Source organism: Adiantum capillus-veneris, chromosome 14, assembly GCF_014529385.1.
Source record: "Adiantum capillus-veneris isolate H3 chromosome 14, ASM1452938v2, whole genome shotgun sequence".
Classification (NCBI taxonomy): Eukaryota; Viridiplantae; Streptophyta; class Polypodiopsida; order Polypodiales; family Pteridaceae; genus Adiantum; species Adiantum capillus-veneris.
In genome coordinates, this window is record NC_140944.1 from 9,056,810 (window position 1) to 9,081,392 (window position 24,583).

Consider the following 24,583-nt stretch of genomic DNA (forward strand, 5'->3'; position numbering starts at 1 on the left):
ATTGTGCCCAAATGTACATACACAAACAATATGCACCTGATATTACTAACATTCTTATGGTCAATTACAAGAGACCTCAACATCCATGCGACGAGTCTTGGTAGATGCAAGTTTACATGCTAGCTAGATTGAGTGTAATCCAACCTGTAAATTTTGAAATTTACCCACATATAGAGACAAAGTTGCTATAGCCAGGCAATCACCCCCAAGTCACACACCCATCATGAATATTGCCTTTGAGAAGCAAATGACACACTTCTCACCAAATCTGTTGTGCATACCAATGGCAAAGTTTCTTCTACTACTATGTGTGTGGTGTAATGTTGGCATGTTGTGTTATGGCTGGTACATGCATGCTAAGTGCCAACAAATAGCGGTCGATGACTTAGTTGACTGTGATGCCCCAAATGCAAGACCAAAACTACATGAGAGAAGCATGGGAAAGTTGATATCATGACCAATGCCTTGATTGGTAAGGATGGTGAGAGGGGATGCTAATGCATCTAAATAATTCGACGTTCAATGCAAACACTATATCCAAAGAAGGATACCAAATCTCTATTAGTCTATAGAGTGCCACTACCACTCACTAGGGTCCATATCAATTGTGTGAGGGGGACTTCTCTAGCCTAATCGCAAATCCGTTGCCTCCTTAGAGAGAAACATAGGATGTTAAGACAAGACATCATGCGAAGTGAGCCCATTTACTGAATTCATTCCCAAGAAACCTCAAATTGATCGGATAATTCTTGAACTCAACACACACACACACACACATAGATAGAGAGAAGGGCAGGAAGAGGAGGGGGGGCGCGGGAGAGGGACAAACTTGCCATGATTAGGAGAAGTATGTTGGAGCTTGGCTTGACCAACAAGAATGTGGAGAGTAACTACACTTCATTAGTTGTTTGATCTTACACTCAAAAAGGTAGACATAGTATTGATCCAAAAGATAGATTTGTGATTAGTTGATGTGAATGTGGAGGGCACTAAGACCTTGTGTGTTGTCATACATTGTCATCTAGAAAGTAGTTATAGTGGTGGCTGATGCACATCGTAGTAAAGAGCTATAAAAGCTCACATGAAAATCATAGGCATTTACCCACATTTGCCCTCCCTATGAAGGGAGGGAGAACAATGATTGCTTCAATTGACGCACATGTAACCGCGGCAACGCGCGGGTCACATACTAAAGTTTTGCTAAAACAACAAATTCTTTAGGTCATCCCACAATGAGGACCTAAAAGATCACTAGTGATAGTAACAATAAGTAACCCTTCAAATTTCTCAGAGCCTTCGAAGTTGATCTATTGCTCCATTTTACTAAAACAACAAATTCTCTAGGTCATCCCACAATAGGAGTCAACACAATTTGATGGGGTTGTTGATCATAATCCATGGTTGTTGAAGCCCCACAATGTTTATTCTAGATGTCATGGATCATGTATAAAAAGATCACTTTTTTTTTTCAGTTGTAGTGACCATCAATGTTTCTATAGCCATGCTTATTATTGCCACTTGTTATGGAGTTTCTTTATAAACTTTGATCCTTTGCATTCATGCATAACCATAAAAAATGTCAATTAAAGGCCTTAAGGGAGTTGGCTCCTAGCAAACTTAGATAATCATGAAGTGGCTTATATTCTCATGTAATCGCAAGCTTCTAACGTAGGAGCCGAAGTTGTAGCACCATATAACTGTACACTGTACACTAAGGATGGCATATATATTGAGCATATAAAGTTTTTAGTAGAGGCCGTATAACTTTCGCTATTGCACGGCGGACGCCTTGATGGAGGGAAGAGCGTACCAATTACCCGCCTCTGTCAACACGCTTTAGCTAGCCTCTCGAGCCTCACATTTTACCATCTCTTTCCTTGAGAGATAACACTCACAATCCCGCAGAGAGAGAGAGAGAGAGAGAGAGAGAGAGAGAGAGAGAGAGTGATGCACTAGCACGCTTGTTAGCGTTTGAAACTTCATATGGATATTTGCATAAGTATGTATGGGTAGGAGAGGAATTGGCACAGGTGTAGCAGAGCTCTCTCTCTCTCTCTCTCTCTCTCTCTCTCTCTCACACACACACACACACACAAACGTTTAACTAACGGATGCAGCTGACATGGCACCACCACCTTAAATCCAACCGTCACGGTATTGAACCCGTTTCCTGCAGGCCGTCCAAGCTTACGGCGTCCTTAGCATCCTCTCTCTCTCTCTGTCTCTCTCTCTCACACACATACACATACACACACACAAAACAACCACGGAAGTAATTAGAGCCCACTAATCAGTAGCGGTGTCGTTGTAAACGAGGTGGACACAAATTGTACAATTTTTGTGTGTGTGTGTGAGTGAGAGAGAGAGAGAGAGAGAGAGAGAGAGAGCAACAGCAACAGCCCTTATGGACGTTTTGGGACCACGTCCGAAGCCGCCGTAGTTGTTTCTGTGGCAAGCACTGAGCAGTGCTTGAGAGGCCACTCATATCTACATGCATGCATGTGACTCGATGGAGGAGAACAGAGATCAGAGATGGCGGACGTGATGATAGCGAGATGACAGCCTACGGACAAACCTTCTGAGCTGGTGGTGCAGCCCCATGCCAATGGTACTGAATGGCCAATACTGCCCCTACACACGAGCTACACAGGTATTATTCCTTGCGTTATAGTAAAGTGGGTGCACATGTAGTGCCTGCAATATGCTGCTTTGACGGTGGACCTCGTCTGCACCACAGGAATACAGGCCTCTTTGACCGACCCAGCTGGATCAGTAGTGTAATTAGACGCACGCGTGCCGCTGTTACCTTCTTCTTCTTCTAATCATATATTATGCCCCTCCTTATTACATACATTATACATATATGTGTAGAGGCCATTCAACGCCTGTGACGGCCAGCTGCAACACCGAAACCACATCACGGCACGGCCGACGTTGACGTGTGGGCGATGCAGGCAGGTAATTATATTCTGGTCTTAAGTTTCTAATTTGGGTTGTGAAAGGGTCCAGCGTGTACAGCTGCAATTTGGCCACCGTGTCCCGCGCCCACTTGACAATTGGAATAGTCGTCTTTTCAAAAGTTAGAATGGCTGAGCGAGCGTGTACCAGTGAAGGCGAAGGCAACGTACAGGCAGTGAGAGCTTTTAGGGCAAGCTGCTGGAGACAGCTTAATAATATAAGGCTTCCGGCTATATAAAGAGGGGCACTGTGCAGCTAGTGTGCATCTCTACAGGGGGAGACGGGAGAGTCGAAAGAGAGAGACATAGAGTAGGGCTATAAGCTGGGGGACCGGGCCTGCTGGTTGGGCGAGCCGATGAGCGGCGGCCAGCTGCTGTTGACAGAAGATAGAGAGCACAGTCGAGCACATTCATGCCGGCTGTGAGCGAGCGTGCTCTCTATTCTGCTGTCACCGGCCGCCTCTGCATCGCGCCCGGCCGGCGCTGCACTTATGAATGTCTGTTGTCGTCCAACGACCCCTGCAAGGCGCTAGCTAGCTATAGGCTGTTTAATTCATATAATTCTCTTCTTTTGTTTTGGGTTACTGTTCTTTTGCAATTTCCCTCATTCCTGCTGTAATTAAATTTTTTTGCAGATGAGATAATGCTGATGCAGAGCCTGTTGCAGCAGATCGACGATATTTGCAAGAGCGTCCGCACATGCAGCCAGCTCCTGCTGAGTGTAAGTCGTCCCCTGCGCCTGCAATGCTCTCAAAATGTTTTTCTCCTGCAAGTAGTAGCAGCTTTCACACACCACTTGTGTCACGGCCGGAGTACAAACTCTGCACAAACTCTGCTAATTATCAATGTAGGTTTCTATGACAACGTCTCAGCGTTCCGAACCAAACAAAACTACTTTTTGGCTTGCTTGCTAAACCAAGCTGTAATGACAAAACCACTCAATCTTCTAACGATGACCAAGTGTCTCTCAAGTGGGATTCGAAGTATTGAAGACTAAAAGGCAATCATCATTTTGCAATGTGAGAGCTAGCTCCAAGCGTTTCACTATACATAAACCCTCTATATCCCGATTCCCGATGTGCCTTAAAGGATCAATTTTAGAAAACACCCTTGTTCTGAAATTTGTAGAGAGAAGTACTCCCAATTCATATTAACTGAAGATTTCTTGTAAAGTATAGGAAAATGAATGTATTTATTAAAGTCAACTAATTATGTGTAGCCCCCCATATGAAAGGTGAAAATTTATTCAAGGATCTGGGAAGTCAAACATGTAGAGGAGATGAAATGAAGAGTTTCTTCTACCTATAAAAGATAAACTTTGCACATGATTATTCTCTTTCGCTGCACACACACACACACAAATACTCACATTCCTTAAATGATGAGTATGATATCCTTAGCCATTCGGGCAACGAATCATCTAACAAATTAATTCGTTTTTTTAAAAGTAGAGCCAGCATATCAATATATTAATATACAATATGAATATAGCAAACCCTTTTCATCTACTAACATAATATGGTTAAAGGGGGAGCCAGCTTTACACGTGTCGCAATCTGCGACCTGAAGGCTAAAGTCCAAAACTAAAAGAAGCCCCATTGCACGCGATAAAGAGGGAGAGAAAGGGAGAGAGAGAGAGAGGCCGCTGAAGGCGGCCGACCGTACTAGTAAACAATATGTATATGCCCCCTTTGATCGTTGGTTACCTTTAGTATGATTAAATGTTACAAATCTGTGAGCACAGCTGACCTAAGAGACTTGTGTGCTATTGCACCTATATACAAGTTATCCCAAGGTGTTTTGTACCTTTTAATTAAGGTACATGCAGGCAACAACTTTCTGAGAGGTCACCCATATCGATTAACTATGATGCTGCACAAGTTGGTTTAGCCATCTAGATCCTATAACCTTAAGATGTTAGGGACCTTCGATCGAGCCATTTATACAAGCTTTACAGATATGTACCATTGATAGTTCACAATTTAAGCTTATCCCAACAACCATCCCCTTAGACCAAACTTGGAACGTCTTCAGTCTCCTCCTTAGCACCAATAGTTTGCTTTTGTTTTTGGCTCAAAGTTGACGTCATCAATAGCTTTAACATGTACTTGGGTGAGAGGTTGTACTTTGAACCGTGGTTCACGTACGAGTTGAAGATACATGGGACAATCACTGATCGAGTGGTCATTGATATATAAACCCTACAAATCAAGTGCGTTCAAGGACTATTTATAAACCCCCCCCCCCAGGTGTGAATTTATCTCTAGTAAACGAGGTTTTTTTCCTGATCAGTCTGTTATAAAAATATATATATCATTTTTTCAGCACCCTTGTTTATAAAAAAAATGAGAGAAAATATCAAATAAAATAATTCCTATTATTGAACCCACATGATAGGCAACTTTCTATTGCTATGAACCCCCCAAGAACAACAATTTCTCAGGTGGGCATTGATCCTAGTCCTATTTGTGTGTACAATTATTATCTATGTAGAGGTGAAATATAAAAACATAGTGAAGCTTAAATTAGCTATAGTTATTGTACACTGAAGGCATGCTCTCTCTCTCTCTCTCTCTCTCTCTCTCTCTCTCTCTCTCTTTGCACCATTGTGTGTACAACACCTTTAGGCTCGCCTTTAGGTTAGCCTTGTAGGTGTTAGTATGAATTCATGATCCCTCTAAAAGCGGGTCTCCTAGTCAACATCTTGATTGTTTCCCTCTTCAAACAAAAGGCACTATATAATTCTCTATTAAGCACAACTCTCATGTCATAACCAGATACATAAATGCTCTCCATTCAATGATGAATGTAGTTTTGGCCGTGCTATCTTAAGTTGATTGTAGCACTGTATCCATTCCAACTTCTTGCTACTTCTGTAATGAACCATGCCTTGAGAAGATTGTCTATCTATCTCCTCCACTTTCTTGGCATAATTGGGGTCTATCTTGTACCTCTATAATCAGAATGGTCTGGCATCGGTGATATCCTATGCTGACACACTTCTAGAATTACTTCTTTCAAGTCAGTATGTTCCCAGGCAAACACATCTTTGTATTTCTGGAATAATGCTTTTGCTCTCTCTTTGATCTCTAGCTGCAGATGCGTATCGATTTTAATCATTCAAGGAGGTACTTTTGAGTCGAGATTAAACTCTTCAACTTCTTGATCATCTAGAAGTGACCAATTTGAGCCTTTTTCCTGTTTATTTTAGTAATTGTTTCAGCTTCCTTTTGCAGAATCAACTGCATGATCATTGAAGAGATTACCTAATTCCAGTGACCCATTCTAAGTCTCTGGTTCTTAAATTGTTGGTTTCCCTTCATGAGCATTCGCTCAATTGTTATCCCCTATACTGGTCTGAAATCCAATTTAATGTGTGGTGTTGGCTGCTCTAGTGATTGACCATGCAACTAAACTAAGCTTTGCCCAGAGTTCGTCTCCATGAAACGGTCTAGGTATTCTTTCCTTTGTCTCTTAGCTTACTCCCTGTCCATTAGCACAACACTCAGGTCTATCTATATGAGCAAAAGGATGTTCATTGAAGCGAGCATCTTTTCTATCTTCTTTGTTCCATACTTCTTACATAGTTCTTCAGATCTCTATGCTTTCTTCTAGCTTCTTATGTTGTCAGTTTTTATATGAATTCTTCTGATGGCTCTTTAAATTGTCAGTGTTTGATTGGCATAGTCATGTCACTACAAGAGGTTCTTTACACTTGCAATGGCTTTATCAATGAAAATATATGGGGATATTTTTTTCCTCGATGTCACTATAATCGTCACTATAGGCATTGCAAAGAAAACATCGCTACTTGCATCGATATTTGTGTCGCTATATGCGTCGCTATATAGAGATGCATTTAGCTACGCAAATAGAGACTCTACAGTTCCCAATTTAGCGATGTACATAGAGACGCTGCAGGTCTAAGAATAGCGACACATATAGTGATGCTAGAGAAATTTTTTATTTTTGGTGGCAGGGCATACATTGCCCTGCCACTCCATCAACCATATTGAACATAAAGTTTTTAAAATCAAGATGCAAAATTGACAAAAGTATATCGAAAGTAATTTGACAAAAGTAATAAACTGACAAAACTATACACATCATAGAAAAAATCACTTGATTGTTAAGCTTCAACCAAAATGTACTAGTTACAACACAATTGTCATTATTGGAAAAATACATCGTTGGCCAATAGTTACAAAATTGATATACAAAACACGTCATCTCTTAATACATGCTATGAAAAAAAAAAACTAGTGCTATCTAGCTACGGTTAGTTTGACGTCAACTAATCTGACGTATCATCGCCTCTAGCAACGTATCTGTTGGATTTTGGAAAAAAAAATCAAACTTTCTATAAGTATAAACATATAATTACAAAAAAAACTTTTAGCTTACTATTAAAATACAACAAATGCAAGAGAGTAAAGTTAAATACTAACCAAGCTGGAGTGAGAACTCAGAATGTCCATAAGGGCATTTAAGCCCTTTTTTGTGTGCATACTCGCACTCGTACGGTGTGGGGTCACGTCCAATCATTGACCACTGTTCAAAACATACAAAGAAACGTTATGTTAGACTTTAAAATTACAAATAGTTATAACTACCAAACCTTAAGGAAAATACAAAAACACTTACAAAGTCGACCTCAAAATGAAGCCTATCCGTTGCCCCAAGTGGTGCAAGCTCCTTGCTTCTACTCGTGCTCGGTCTGCCTCTTTTTGTTTCTTCCACTTGTCAAGATTCTTGCGTGCTGCTCGTGTTGCATTCTTTCAATCTTCTTAGTCCAAACAATCTGGCATGCGCCACCCATGCTCGAGTGCTTTCTACACTTCAAAGTGCTTGTGCTTGCAGTACTCGTGCATCCGCAACTTCATCAAGTCTTCATTGAAGAGTTTCATCCGATTTGACACGGGAAACTCATCATTTAGCATGTTGATTACTTTATCGCTTCAATCCAGGTGTTTAGTATGTAGTGCCAAAACACCTAAGAGAAAAAGCCACACATGTGCAAGATCACCCTCTTGACATCGTCATCCAACATGAAGCTGCCGCTAATGTTGATTGAGTATGGTAAGACCTCTCGCCTGTGACGTGTGAATATGGGTGTCGTTGTAGGCATCTTGGTAGGGGTCTCAAGGGGCATCTTGATGGGGATACGGGTTGCATGTGTCTCCACTGTAGTCTAGGGCCCGAAGCGAGGAGTGTCGAGTGGGGTGAGTCCCGGAGGAGTAGGGAGTGGTGTGTAGTCAGAACCGGCCGAGAGCCGCGCAAAACTTGGAGTAGAGGGTGACGCCGTGGCTGGTGTAGGGGTGGACAAAGAAAGGGGAGGTAAGGAGCCGCGACAATTACGCAGCGATGTGGAAGCATCAACGACGCCTCCTCCACAACATCCGCCGCCGCCACTAGAATGTCGGTGCCTCAAGGAGTGTGTAGATCGTCTAGAGTGCATTGATCGCTTGAAGCAGACAGAGACTCCGAAGGAGTGGAACAACACAGCTATGAGTTGGAGTTGTGGTGGCCCTCGTACCACCTCCTTTGCCCGGGTCCAAGGAAGAAGGAAATTGATCATCATCCATACCTGTATTAAATGCAAGAACACCTCTTAATGATGAATGGACAAGAAAATCCGAATAAGTTTTTTTTTATTCACAGTTTAACTTTCAAAAATTTGAGATAGAGACAAGAATGGGCAATATTGCAAGTGAATACAATATATATGACGAAAGGGAGAAAAATTGCTCAGATACAATGTCTTATGACTTTAAGAGGTCCCTCTCTCATCTTCGCACAACTCAGCATAACTCCCTATGTCTATATAGAGCTCTCCGTCTAGGTAAATGTTCTTTGTTTCATTTCATAGGTCCTCCGCATGCATCCCATAGAGAGTAGCAATGCCAAGTACGTTTGGCACCACATGAGTGGCTTTCAATCAGTATTCTCTCTGATCTTCTCCACAGATGCCAAGGTGATTGGAAAATTATAGTCCTCATACATCTGTGCACTCCAAGGAACTATCTCTATGATATACCACCAGTTTGGTGCAGACTTTGTAGGATGGAATACCACGTGCAAGAGCCACATAGCTTAATTACATGAGTAATTCCATACCACCAATTCTCTAAAGTTGGATGTTAAATATTAATAGACTTGTTCACAATGCTCGGGTAGTAAGAAAGTGTCTCGAAGGTCGGTCCACTTTTTGATCGAGTCCACCTCAAGGAAACCTGACTCTCCTCTATGCACAGTTGCATTGCGACCCTCCATGTTTATCTTGAACCATTTCACATCAAACAATTCCACAAAAAATCCTCTTTAGTCTATCCTCAAAAATTTCTTGAAGAGGGCCAAAGTAAGTGAGTTTTACAACCACAAGATCTGCATCAAAGGACCATCGTCGACTAGATTGTTTGAATCTAGCCATGATTCCACAATCTTGTGTAAACACCTTTTGTTGATCTTGCCACCCTAAAATGTTGACCTTTACACCATGTTGTAGTGTATGACTTATACTACAATCAACAACAATTATGAGTGGCCATCCTAACATTTAGAAAGCCACGAGTCAAACATTGTAAACATACCTTGGGGCTGCAACCCCACGAGTACTCCCACTCCTCCTCAGTCACTTGTTTCTCGTGCTGGTGTGCGCTTTTCAATTGGTTGTGCAACCATGTGAAGCTCATGAATGTTGGTAGGCTCTCAAGACCCCTCAAATAATGCATCGATGGTTGTCTTACCGCCTTCACTCAATTCGTGTTCTTAATCGTTGTTGCTTTGCATCCTTGTACTTGAAATCCATTTTTTCATCACTAGATTGTGAAGCATGCAAAATCAATTGATCTTAGCCTCTAGATCTTCCGTCATTACCAAGATTGCACAACACAATCCCAAATTATCTATGGTGCACCAAAGCATATCTTGGGCACGATCAACTCTAGAATGTAAACAAGGGACTCTGAATCCAACCAATCCTCTGCTATGCTATCCTCCAGACGTGCCTTTTGACACACATATCCCTTATGAAACGTCCTAAAAACAACATCCACCTGGAATGCAATGTGTCTGCTATTTCCACCTCATCAACTATGTGAACAAGAAGCAGTTGAATGGTTAGCATGGTAGTATGAAAGTATTTCTTGAACATGCAAACAACGTCCGTAGCATTTAGTTTGGTGGATGGTATGGAAGCTACATCAATCTCCTTCTAGAAGATCCATTGCACCAACCTTGCAAATTTGTAGATTGTGGTCTAGACGCTAGGGGACAAACAACCCTCAATGTCCATCGATAAAATAAATTGCAAAACAAATCTAGCAATGGTATTAAAGTCCACACATGAATATGCTAAACATTTTATGCTAGTCTTGTGACTTCAAACTAGTAAGCTTTCCTTCTTTAGTGAAACATGTTTGGAGCAAATGCATTACGCTAGTGGACATACATGTGAATTGAATGATATCTTTTACTTTGCATTCTTGGCCTCTTGTCAAATTCCCATGGTGCTTTAGGGAGCTTTATCAATCCATCAAGTGATATCTACAGCTAGTACTGCTCCATACGATCCGCATTCATAAGGCCAATTCTAACTTCCAAAGTATCTTTCTTGCCAATGAGATGATCCCACAGCAGATTATCCACATTCTTGAATATGTGCATTGGATTGAGCAAGTGATTGATTGTGAGTCTGGGCCAATATGGCAACTCCTATCATAGAGAGAATCTCTTCATCCCTCGGGGTAGACTGTCATCACACATCTCCTTCTGCTCTAACCATGCTCGAGCAGACATCCTTGGTGGTTCTCTTCCCAAAAAATTGTCTCATAACTTGTGATTCTCTGGAAGATGCGGTTGATGACCTTCATAGATTTACTTCTTGAGTGAGGACGCCCGTAGTGCATGAAGTGTAGGGCCACATGTGACGCATGCAGCTCTATATCTGCTTGTCTGGATCCCTACAGGTATATACATGATAATAAATGTACATGAAAAAAAACAAAGGTTTAATGTGTGAGTTTGAGTATCACATAAGCATTTTGTTAGTTCAAGATAGTCATGCATGTTACACATTAGAATGCCTCTAATCAAGGCATTGCATCAATCTGTATGTCGGCTCATACTCGCCACTGCTATGCTAATCCACAATTGTTGTAGCTCTTCCAATAGTGGACAAAGATACACATCCATATTCTTCACTTTATACCACCCCTCACAATCAAGCTTAGAAATAGGTACCCCTAAACCACGGAGGAATGTTGTAGTTGTCAATGACAACTGGCCATACACTGTAAGATGTCGACCTTTGACCAAATGGATTTACGCCATCCATAGCCAGGCCAAGGTGCAAATTTCAAGCTTCCTTGGAAAAATCCAGCCATGTATCATTTATATGTTGCCATACCGTGCAATCTGCACGGGTCTATAGCACACCGTCTGAAGATCTATTCTCCTCGTGCCATGATGGTAGAGTGGCCATGGACTTGCATCCGAAGAAATTCTTGATTCGAGGTAGTAGAGGAAAGTGTCGCTACACCTTCTGTGGCACTTTTTGTCCATGGAGATCTATTCAATATCTCACGGAGTCACATTTCAGACACTTCTCCATATCCATGTATTCCCCTCTAAAAAGAATACAGTCGTTAGAACAAGCGTGAATGAAATTGTAATCCATCCCCAAGTTTCACAAGATCTTGTTGGCATTACATTATTAGCTGGTAGTATGTGCTCTTTGAGCAATCTACACAAAAAAGAAAAAAGAAAACACTTATGTACGTAATTTGGTACATTATCCATTTAGAGTTTATTATTGAAGTAGACACATTGTAATAGATCACCTGAAAAGTTCTCAGATGATTTGACGCTAGTGTCAGTCCATCCAAACTTTGCCTGCATGTTGAGAAGAACCAGGAGTGCCTTCAATCTAGACAGTCATGCTCCACCATACAGTGACATATCAGCCTCTCATCATAGACAAGCCTTTCTGAATACATGATCGTCTCAATCATTTCGTCAATCTCGGGCTCAAACATAGCTTTGTTGGGAATGTGCTCTGCATGATCACCCTTTGAGCTATCAAAGGCTGCATCTTGTGGCCTCACGTATGATGCTTGAGTAAAGCGCCTGCGAACATGTCTATTGGGTTGCAAGATTGTTGTGTGTTGTTGGCCAGCATCAAACTTCGAGAAGTTGTAATTGGTAACAACTCGATCTATACTAGATGGTTCAAACTCGCCTGCAAATTCTCAAACGTGCTTCAAAGAAACACATCTTTTCCTTTGCACAACATGTTTGCATTGATTACAATGACATAGAATCCTTGTTGAGAGATAGGTGTTCCAGTCGCACGGCCCCACATCGTCGTCACTACTCATAATGAATGTAAAAACCTTGAACCCTGAACATAAATTTAATCTTCTCTTACTCTCCTCTGTCTCTTATCTCTCTCTCTCTCTCTCTCTCTCTCTCTCTCTCTCTCTCTCTCTCTCTCTCTCTCTCTCTCTCTCTCTCTCTCTCACTCTCTTAATCTCCCTCTCACAATCAAAGAACCATATATCACATTGTAAACTACCTCAAATTCTCTAGCCATGCCCGATCCCCGTACACCTCAATCTAAAGGTGTACGGACATCAGAACCACCAGGTTATAATCTTGTCTTTGCTGGTCAATGCCTATATTTGTGGGTATGAGAAATCTACACACCCATGTCTACATGACAATGCATGTAGTGGACAAAACCCCTTTGCCTCTTGTTCAGCTGTAGCCATTTCCTAGTGTAAACTACCTAGAGAGCTATGATTTTTAGTGATGCCACCGTTTTGTGGTGTGTGCAGTGCGAGAGTGCTTTCGCGTCTCTAGATCGCTTTGAAGAAGAGCTTCTTTATTATGCTTCTTTCTCAACATCTCTTCACAATGACTCCTTGTTCAAGGGATTACTATGCACATTACTGCCTGCCTTTATTCTGAGGTACTGTGCCGTTGAAAGCTTTCTAACCTAATGCCACATCCATGGAGAGAAGAGAGGGAGAAAGACAGAAAGAGAGATAAAGAGAGTAGGTACAGAGAAGAGAGTAGAAAGTCATTTATGAACTTTATATTAGGGATATAAAAAAGATTTTTTCCAAATTAGCACTCTACAGAAACCTCTGCACTCTCGCATTGCGCACCCCACAAAATGGTGGCTTCACTTACAACCATCGTTCTTTACTTACTTGCAGGCTCACATGCTCAAACGGGTTGTTTGCAAGCCGTTTGCACATGTGAGCTTGCAAACAACTACATACCTAAACTCATGTAAACTACATGCAAACTACTGCAAACATAATTATAAACCTAACTTTAAATTTAAACCACATTCTTGAAGCTAAATTTAAATATAAAAACAAAATCCAAAATCTTATCAACATTAAATCTAAACCAAAACTCTAATTTAAATATAAAAACTAAATCCTCAACCTATGAATCTCTCTCTCTATCTCTCTATCTCTCTTTCTCTCTCTCTTTATGTATATATGTTTCTCTATCTCTCATTCTCTCTCTTTCTTTATCCTTCTCTCTCTCAATGTATGTGTGTTTGTGTCTATGTGTGTGTATTTCTCTCTCTCTCTCTCTCTCTCTCTCTCTCTCTCTCTCTCTCTCTCTCTCTCTCTCTCTCTCTCACTAAATATATATTAGTTGATAGAGCCATTGAGCTTAAGAGAGCTAGACCTCCATGACATCAATCGAGGCTCCATCAGAGGATCAAGACTACTCTAGCGCAATATGGGAGACACCTAGTACATCTATTTACAAAGGTAGACATTGACAAAGCTCTTCACCGATCGATGCACTACTTTCTCGGAAAATTAGAATAAGATTGACAAGGAGTTTATTGAATTGTTCTCATAAATCATTTTGGCATTTTGAAGATGTTTAATATAATAGTTTGTTTCATTTCATTTCTCTCTCTCTCTCTCTTTACTTTCTTTATATATCTCTCTCTCTTTACTCAATGCCAGTAGCTCAGTAGAGTGATTATGGTAAGATTCAAAGTCAATAATTAACAAAACAGCTTTCCCTTTATATAGACTATGATCTTTCAGACCTTCATGTCCTCCGAGTTTCTTCCACTGATGGAGTGTGGTCTTAAGTTGGCTTTTTTGAAGCTTGATTTGGAGGTGTGCTCCTAGTTGCTGAACCCCCAACAGTTGAACCAATGTTTGGACCACCTATTTCATCCTCATCATCATCATCAAGTGTCTTTTGGGTTTTTTGGTCCTAATCATGAGTCTTATACTCATCATCATCTTCCTCATAATCTTCATCTTGATATTGCTGATTTTCATATATTCCATGAAGGCTTCATTGACCAGTGTTGTATTGTACTGACATGCTTTCTCTCTTAGCTCAAACTCAACTATCTCAATAAAATTTTTCAAGGTACAACACATTAAGATTTAAATCCCCATTCTTATCCACAATCTATACCAGACTATGGTAAATGTATTTTTGGAAAATAGCATCTACTTGACATGTCTTAAGCAGGTCCCTGTAGTCTAATCCCTTAGCCTCCATAAGTGTCTGGAAGCAATCAGAATCTCATTGAGCATCCTCTTTTGACTCCATCATTTCTCATTTTTCCTATGTGAGCTTATAGATCTTCTTCTCTAGTCCTTCCTTCTCTCATTTGTGCTATTGTTCTTGTATTTGCATGGCTAGATTTCTAGATGACCATGTAGTCTTCTCCTCCCATAACTTCTTCAGCTCAGCATGGGCCTAGTGAAGTTCCTCTTGAAGTCGTGTTGTATTGGCACTGGAGGTAGAGCCTGAGCTTCCATCATTTGACCAATGAAATTTACTATTATATTCCAACCAAATTAAATGGCTGATGTACACCCTTGAGTGATGACATTTGGGTCAATCTGATGTGTCTCATAAGGGTGAAAGCATGTTAACCTGTCATGCTTTTTCATGTCCCAGACAATGCTAACTAGCACAATTTTGACATATGCTAACTAGTACAATAACTTGAGCTACATCTCCAAGATCTATGACATATGATATATCAATAGAAAGCACTTGAAACAAGGAATCCAAATGTACAACCTCCGAAAAATTTTGATATTATTTGTAAAAAATTTACCGGACGCCCAAATTTTTGAAGATGTGCTAACTTGAAACTGCTAAGTAGCACAAAAAGCGCGACAGGTTAACATGCTTTCACCCATAAATTGTCATTGGGAAGGGATATGGTAGAGCAGATCGAGCAGGTTTCTTTATAACCAACCTTCCCTTAACACTAGGTTGGTAATGGGACACTTTTATGTCCTGTTAAGTGACCATTTTCCTTGAATTATGTCAAGAGTTTCAAAATGGATTTTGAGGTGCTATCTATCTAGAAAGTTGTCTCATGAGCTGAAAAAAACTCGACAGTTTTTTGGAATATCAAATCCATCTTTAACCTTGTCCTTGCACAACATTTCACAACCTAAACTGTGTGAAAAAACGGGTCCTGTTTTTGGCTTTTTTCAACTTTTTGCAACTATACCACTCTAGAATTCATGTTTGTGAGGTCTATAATGCTAGAGAACTATCTTTAGTAGTCCTCAACATGTCCTGATGCTTCTAGGGAGAAATAAATGTTAAAGTTGTAAGTTATGACCAAATTACAAAAATTGTCAAATCCTGTTTTTTAGCCAATTTTAGCTCTTCTATGATTTTTTTGGTGGCTTTCATAATATCCAAATGCAGTTTTGATTTTCTATGTCGCATATTGTAACATAAAGCTAATATTCCTTAAGTTTTAGGGCACCTAATACCCTATTTTGCATAGTAGACAACGATGGTTGATTTTTTCAATTATAGAAGAAAACGAAACATTCTACTATATCAAGTATACCTTTTTCAATATTGTTAGTTTCTTGTGACAACTACATGCATTTTGTAGGTAGTAACCATATCTAGTCATGAGGATCAAATTTGGCTAGATATTGAATAGTTTCTATGGGATTCCACAACTCATAATGTTGAACCCAGTTTTTTCATGTTTGCTGTATTTAGCACTTCATATTTGTCCCCAAGGTTCCCTTGGTAAGAGATGTATTATTCTTTTGACATGATCCATGGCTCCTTATGAACCTAAAGGACAATAGGGAACTAAGAAAACATGCATATATTATTTGTATTGAGCGTGGCTATAGAAACTTTGATGATAGGTTTGCAGAATGGTAAAAATTCAACTTTTTTGTACCTATTTCTTTTGGCAAAACAAAAAATAGTGAGTGAGAAGCAATCATATGTTCTGATCACCAACCCATTGAAGTTAACTAGGGAATTTATCTCAAGTCCTACAAAAATCCCTAATCTTATTTTTATGCAACAAAACGTAAGAAATGACTGTTTTCATGAAAATGTACTGGTCCATCAACTTTGGAGGCTTGGTGTGACCCAAAGATGAGAAATTTTACAAGTTTCTTATTTTTTCCATGTGTAGTAGGCCTTGAACTATAACCTCATGAAAGGATTTTACAAAATGAGTGGATCTACTATGGTTTTGGAGGTTTTTTTCAAAACCCTGAAAGGACACTTTTATGTCCTGTTATGTTACCAACCTAGTGTTAAGGGGGTGTTGTCTACAATCTCTAAAGCTAGCCCATCCTCACAATTGGTAGATTGCTAGTCTCAGGTACTAAACTATTGCCAGACGCCTGGTTACCCTCTTCAGCTCCAATGACTGTTTGTTGCTCTATAGTATTGGCTACATGTTTCTCCTTTTCCTATGTAATCTCTATTAAATAGTGGTATCAATGCTAGCTGGTTTTTGAATTCTGGCTTTGAATCCTTTGATTGACTCTAGTGTCTTGGGCTTCTTGGCAGCAGATCCCATGGCTTTGTCAGTGATAGGCCGTTTCTCCCCAACTAGCTCCTTTCCCTTTCCTTTGTCATCAGATGCATTTTCTTTGCCTATGAGCTAGCCCTCTATGAACTAGCCCTATCCTCTGTGTCCTCATATCAATACATACTAATCCTATTTGCTCTTGAAGTAGCCACTTTCTCCCAGATTTTCTGCATTCTACAACAAGCATGTTTTCCCAATAGACAAACTGCCAAACATACCAAGCCTTGAATAAATTCTTAATTTTGGCCTTGGAAATTTGTTGAATCACACTATTATACAGAAATTATGTGATATTGATACTGGCCTCTAGATTTATAATGTTGGCTAGTAGCATCACAAACAGATTCTTTGACCAATAAGTTGGATTATTTTTCAAATTGATGGTCTCAATAATGAATCTATATATTGTTGTATGTTCGAGTGTTACTATTGGAATGCCTTGAGCACCATCTTTGCACTTCTTTCTGGCTTGGTTGTCTTCTCTCAAAAACTGGCTGACTTCTTCAGCCATTGTTGGTGTGGCTTTCTGAGCATTGGGAAGTTTGAAGACATGTTCCAACTTGCCAAAGCTTAATTCAAGCTCTCAGCCATCGATGACCATAATACTCCTCTCTGCCTTGTATGAGGGTAGTACCTGCTGTGTAATTTTACCATCAAAGGGAAGTGTTGTAGCTTCCACAATGACTTCTAAACCCCATAGAGCCTACTCGTTCTCTTGAAACACATACTTTGCTAACTTGTTGTGTGGAACCATATCCAAAGATTCCCTAATGCTCTTTGTCTCTACTGCCATCTCGTCAAGGGTTTCTTGCATGCACAGTGACTTTGATTTCCTTCCCATGCACAACTCAAAAAAAGAAGTGTGGTTGAAGATGATTTACTTATGGTAGTTTTCATGAATGAGTCATTGAAAGAGTAGCGAGGTGTATCAAGGATGGTGGATGTTGAAGGAGTTTGGCTATGCAGAGAAGAAGCAGGTATCTGTATGTGGACTCAAAGTGTGCTTTCAGGTTGAGAAGCAAGTGGTGGTAGAGGTTGCAAGTAAAGTTTCAATGGGCAAACCGATCGCATAGTTATACGTATCCTTGGCATGAATGCTCCACTAGTTGTCCATCCTTGATCTTTGCACTCTGCTTGTGATGTGTCAAACATGAATTGGCTTGTTTGATTAATCATTATTGGCAAGTTTTATTTCAAGATTTTTTGCATTTTCCACTTGCGATTGGCCGTCGCTATTAATGGTGCGGTTGCATCTGACTAAACTTTTGATTAGTTTGGTTGTTGGCTGGCTCTATGTTGAATCCACTTGATTCTTTCCTACGCCAATGTTTCCAGCTTCGGCCAAGTCTACTCCAATTTGCCTTGTTTCATCAACCACGCTATGTACTGCAGTAATCATAGACTCCTCAAGTCTATCTGGTACCTTCTCCTTTCTTGGTTCTAAAGATTGGGGTGGTAATTTTTCAATGGTTTGAGCTTCTGAACATTCTCGTTGTTTTGGCAGTTTTCTTGGCAAGTTTTCAGTATTTTCTATTGTAAGCTCCCTTTGTTCATGCCATTCATCTACAATATTTTCTTTACACTTAGCCTTCCATACTTTTCTCTATTGTTCCTACTTTATGGTGTCAACAATATGATTCCTTACTTAGTAGGAATCTCTTCAATCACTACTCACTTGCTTTTGGTGACCACTCTCACTGGTACTATTTATGGTGGTTTCTGGTCAGCTACCTCTGGCTTCGACAAGTCTGGACACTGAGCTACAAAGTGGCCATACTTGCCACAACCATAGCAGTTTATGTTCTTCTTGGAGAAGTCTCCTCTGCCTATACTTCTACCAGCTCCATTCTGGTAGGGTCCTCGACCCATTCTAGTACTCATATTTGCTTCATTTTCTTTAGACCCGTTGGCTCTATAAGCCTTGGGTACTTTAAGACTGGTAAGTGCGATCCATGATAGGTCTTTTACCTTGTTAAAATGATGGATCCTAATTCCACAATTGTTCCAAACATGACCAAAGGCCTTGCAATATGTGTACCAGGTCATTAAATTTCTTTGTCAGTGCTAGTACCTCCTGCTCTCTTAACTTCTTACTCCTAAAGTGATTCAAGAATCAAGCTCTCATTCTTTTCTCCAACAGAGATTCTTGTAGTTGTTTAGTCCATTCTTTTATTTTTTCTACATAACTTTTCACCAACAACTTCCCTTGCTTCATCTTATGAAGCTCATATATAGAGAGTATCTTCATCCCCCATATTTTATGAATATTCTAGCTTATCTTTAATGAGCTTGTGATATGATCTTAATCGGCAGGCTCAGTAATGGTAGTACCATTTCCTAACTGCGTCCTTCAGTGTTTGAGGAAAACACTCCCTCCATTCATCTTCATTAATATCTTTTAGCTCTACGTATTGCTCAAAAGCTTGTATGTCTACATCAGGGTCATCCTTTTTTCCACCCTTGAATATTGGAAAAGAAATTTCAATATCATTGGAATGTTTCTTGCTTTTGCTAACTCTAGTCTTGTGTGCTAGCTTCCTATCATGTAACTTTTTCTTGTCATAGCAATCAGTGTCAGCCTCATAGTTCTTTGTCTTTGTCTCTAAGACTGTCTCTTATATTGTATTCTTGGCTTGTTTTTGTGATGAGTGATGAGTTCTTTGACTTTTGTCACTTTCATCAGTTTATTTTTTACTTTGAGATCCATGAGACCTATTTTTTCGTGCAACCCTTTCAACTCTCCTACGCCTGAAATGACTAGAATGTTGCAAATCCCTTTATTCCTCAGCCGTGCCCCCTCTTGGAGCAACGTTAGTTTCACTCCCAGGGTGCTTATCAATTTTAGAGCCTAATTTGATCAACTGGCTCGCTTTGGGTTCTCCATCAAGTGAGTTGTTGGTCGTCAACCTCTTGTGCTCATTCGCGGGTGACATTGTTGTGGATGGGTTTCCTAACCTCACTCTCTTATTGGAGATATAGCAAGAACCACGAACATAATTGTCAATCCATGGGACGAAGCTGACTAGACTAGTGCATGGAGGCTACAAGAGGGTGTCAATCTCTTGGAAAACAATAGACAACTTGCATCTAACTCAAGCTACACTCAAATGACCTAAGTCATCAAAAGCTAGTCGCTAATCGGCAAGTAAACCATGATGGTTATAGCATCAAACAACATTCAAATGCTATGAAACTTCTAGGACAAGTATATAAGACCTAAGCACACATGCTTATGGTCTCAAATCTCACTTTCAATGAGTGGTAAAAAAATGTGATTATTAACAGTCATGAGATTTTAACCTAGTCGTTTCTGACCCCGAAGGCATCTAAATGCTTCGCAATGATGTCCCAATATCCCACCTGTACTTACTTTTTCATTTTCTAGCTTGAATTCCTACTTATGATGAAGTTATATCGTAGGTCAATGACGTCAAATGCTACAATTTATCACGATATGTTAGAGCACTTAGCTGTGGTTGGAAACGCAACAAACAACACTGCAATGTGACAACCGGCGAAGCAGGAGAAGGAGAGAGGAGAGCATCGTAAGCTCACACTATGCATTTCTTATCCAAAACACTTAATAATAACTTTACAAAGTTGGCTTTTATACTTGTTACATGGGTTAGCTTGATGCTAACATTCGTCCCTTCCTCGATTGTGTCATCCCTTGACACGGTTTCATGGAATGAAGTAGTCTTTGGATTGACGGCTGTCGAGGCGGTCTTTAAGTGCTTGAAGAGCTTTTTGATATCGGATGTGCCGTACTTTGTCATGGACTAGCAAAAATTGAGTAGTAACTCTATTCTTGAGTTCTATGGCTGAATATCCAATGAACCTTATAGTTAAATTTTGGATCACCAGTCCAAAAAATTCGTACGCCATGTGAAGAACCCGATGTAAAAGGCTTCTTCAAATGCCAACATATTGCTCAATGGCAAGAACATGCATCTGGCATAGAAGTTGTAAAGGACTTCTTCTAAAAAGTACGTACAAGAAAAATAGAACAATGATGATCTAAATTAGAGTCTACTACCTGGATGACCGAAGGGAAAAACCCCAGTGGGAAAAAAGTGCCTTTGGGATAAGCGCATTATGAAGTACTGATTAGCATGGAAAATATTAATAAAGTACTGAAGGAATTATTTGCTTATATATATTAAAATAAGAGGGCGACAAATATATGAAGGTAGTATGATAGAACGTTGGTTTGCCTAATGTAGTCCACTCAAGGTGCATAGGTGGAAGCAAAAAAGAGTGTCTAATGCATGTGTTTGATGATGGAACATCCTATATGCATACATAGAAATGCATGGGAAATAATATGATGCGCAAGAAAGATTTTGAGGGGTTATTCAAAAAAATGGTGTAGCTATAAAAGCACATGACATGGCTTTGCTAGCTAGCACCCCTTTAAGAGTGGTTTTCATTGTCAAAGATACATCTTATTGTGCATTGTGCGTGAATGTTGGACTCTCGATACTCCACCAATTGTAAGTTAATAGACTTCGACTCTTATGCTCATCTCATCTAGCATGAGCGACATGACTTAGATATGTTGAACTCTTCCAACTTGAGCGTAATCCTAATAACTACGACTCTTAGCACATAGTTTATTACGACTTGAAGCTTTGGGACTAATTCTTTGCTCATTTTATGGCTCAACTCTGACTATGCCAAAGAGTGTTTTTTGCACCGTGGCGACTTGACTTTTTACATTCTTGTGCTTACTAAAACATTTCTTTAGGTAAAAGTAATCTTGAATCCTCAAAAAGAGGATTAGTGAAGGACCAAGTTGGCATTGAAGGTTTATTTTGCCATACCCACTTTATCACCTTTGAATCAAAAGCTTTGTTGGTTGGGTTGTCCTTCTTTGACTGTGAAGACTCCATTGTTTGTGTGATTCTCCAATTGGGCCTGTTGTAAGGAGTCCTTGATGTTGTTGTAGGCCTTTGTTCACTGTCTGAATTTGGTTTTTGACTAGGAGCATTGAAAGACTTAGGAATCCAAATCTCTTGTGATGACCTTTGTATCTTCTTTTTTGAATTTGCTTTGCTCTAGGTCTGTTGAGTTCTTGAGATCTTCATGCACGTCTTGTGTAGTTGCATTTGGCGTGTGGTTGATTGGTAGACAAATATTTGTATAACCTGTGTACAATCCTTGTCCAAGAGGAAGATTCTTTTAGATCCGTCTTTGTTTTATATCCTCTTGAGAGTTGTGCTAAACTTTAACATCTTTTGATGTTGTTTTGTTGTATACCTGCTTCTTAGGTATCCTAAGATATTATCAAGGTTGATACCTTGTGGGTCTTGTTTCTTGGGAGGGACTTGACATTACTTCATATGCCCTTACCTGAGGTTTTGGTATTCATTTTTGTCTGTTACCTCTATAGTACTCCTGTTCCTTTAAGCTCCATTGTGATGTTATCCATCCCATGTGTTTGTTTTTCTGTGTTGATTTCCTGTCTTTAATCCAAATTGGATCATTGAAGTTGGCTAAATTGCTATAAACAAACACTTGCTTTACTTTCTTTTGATTTTATGAGTACTTGGGCTGATATATCTTTGCTTTTTTGGGTGTCTCCTTCGAGGTTTCAGTTGGGTCAGCAATTGACTTGAAGTTTTAAAAGCCTGACTTGCTAGAAGTATCTGATCCACGAGGGTTCTTTGATGTAGATGCATATGCTATCACACCTTTAGTGCTAATCGGTGGAAGGTCCACTTTGGCTTTATCTTTGTCTGCAAGATTTGCCATTGATTCTTGTGACTTTTGCAACTCTGAATCTAGCATTAATGGTAGGTGTATTTGTTGCTTTGCTAACACTTGGGAAAGAGAGTATCAACATTGTATCTTCTCTGAAGGCCTTGTGTTGGTCTCACCACTAATGTCCAAGGATGACATTTACAAGTATTTCTTTTGAAGGCTTTATTTGAAACTTTACCTGCTCTTCATGCTTTTGGATGCTAAGAATAGCAACCATGTCTTTTTGACTTGTATGCATATCTAGCATTGTTTTGCTATCATGTTTACATGGAGTGAGCTGGAGGATCCTTTGGATGTTCTTTACAATCATATTACAGTCTACTTCTTTATCCAATAGGGCATTGCTAAAACTTGCTCCATTTACACTACTGAGGACTATAGCTATTCTCATTGGAGGTTCTCTTGAAGATTTATGTTGTAGTTTTGTCATGGTTTCATCTTGATCTAAATGTATCTCTATGGAGGGTGGCTTGAGATTCTGTTTCATTAGTTGATTTAGCTGGCAATATTTGGATCTTTGGACTTCCTATTGCTTCCTAGGTGTCTGCAATTTTGATCTTCTTTACTTCTTGTCTTGGTGGCATTCTCTGCTCAATAGCTTTCGTGGTTGCTCTTTGCTTTATTTGTGTACACTTTTTGATGCATGATCTACTTTAAGCTCTTCTGAGGTTAAGTCCAATGGAGATGAATCATCTTCAATGAGCTTTGCTTTGGCATCAATCTCTATCTTAACTGTGCTTCAGGACTTTGTGTGTTGTACAAAAGTGTCTCGAAGGTTGGTCCACTTTTTGGTCGAGTCCACCTCAAGGAAAGCTGACTCTCCTCTACGCATAGTAGCGTTGCGACCCTCCATGTTTATCTTGAACCATTTCACGTCAAACAAGTCCACAAAAAATCCTCTTTAGTCTATCCTCAAGAATTTCTTGAAGCATGCCAAAGTAAGTGACTTTTGCAACCACAAGATCTGCATTAGAGGACTGTCATTGACTAGATTGTTTGAATTTAGCCATGATTCCAAAATCTTGTGTAAAACGCTTTTTGTTGATCCGTTCCACCCTAAAATGTCGACCTTTATACCATGCTATTGTGTATGCCTTATACTACAATCAACAACATTGAAAACATACCTTGGGTATGCAACCCCACCAGTACTCCCACTCCTCCTCAGTCACCTGTTTGCCGCAGTGGGGTGCGCTTTTCAATTGGTTGTGCAACCATCCGAAGCTCATGAATATTGGTAGGCTCTCAAGACTCGTCGAATAATGCATCAGTGGTCGTCTTACCGTCTTCACTCAATCTGTGTCCTTAATCACTCTTGCTTTAATTGCATCCTCGTACTATGAAATCCACTTTTTCATCACTCAATTATGAAGCATGCAGAATCAATTGATCTTAGCCTCTAGATCTTTCGTCATTTTCTTTTCAATACTGAGATTGCACAACACAATTCCAAATATACGCTCATCATCTATTGTGAGCCAAAGCATATCTTGAGCACGATCAACTCTAGAGAGCCACTCTCCAATGTAAACAAGGGACTTTGAAACCAACCAACCCTCTATCATGCTACCCTCTGGAGGTGCCTTTTGACACACATATTCCTTGAGAGTTTTCATGAAATGTAAAAACAACATCCATCTGGAATGCAATGTACCTGTTGTTTCCCCCTCAACAACTATGTGAACAAGAAGATGCAGTGGAATGGTTAGCATGGTAGTAGGAGAGTGTTTCTTGAACATGCAAACAACCTCCACAGCATTTAGTTTGGTGGATGGTATGGAATCTACATCAATCTCCTTCTGGGAGATTCATTGCACCAACTTTGCAAGTTTGTAGATTGTGGTATGTACTCTAGGGGACAAACAACCCTCAATGGCCATCAATAAAGTAAACTGCAAAACAAGTCTAGCAATGGTATTAAAGTCCACACATGAATATGCTAAACATTTTGAGCTATTCCTATGACTTCAAACTAGTAAGCTTC

At 39.9% G+C, this 24,583-nt stretch overlaps 1 protein-coding gene across 3 annotated transcripts in view; it reads left to right on the forward strand.

The window, feature by feature from the left end:
- The first annotated feature begins 1,980 nt into the window (after nt 1-1,980).
- Nucleotides 1,981-24,583, forward strand: part of LOC147441872 (uncharacterized) — a 97,759-nt gene continuing 75,156 nt past the window's right edge. Inside the window, exons 1-5 of one of the 3 annotated variants that reach the window (XM_086528268.1) lie at nt 2,027-2,650; nt 2,738-2,793; nt 2,899-2,958; nt 3,593-3,678; nt 3,809-15,605. In XM_086528268.1, the coding sequence (XP_086384394.1) occupies nt 2,616-2,650; nt 2,738-2,793; nt 2,899-2,958; nt 3,593-3,678; nt 3,809-3,871 (300 nt within the window). In that variant the 5' untranslated portion in view covers nt 2,027-2,615 and the 3' untranslated portion in view covers nt 3,872-15,605. Of the gene's footprint in view, nt 2,651-2,737; nt 2,959-3,592; nt 15,606-24,583 lie in introns of those variants that run through there. The other 2 variants (XR_015190159.1, XM_086528267.1) reach the window with 2 other exon arrangements.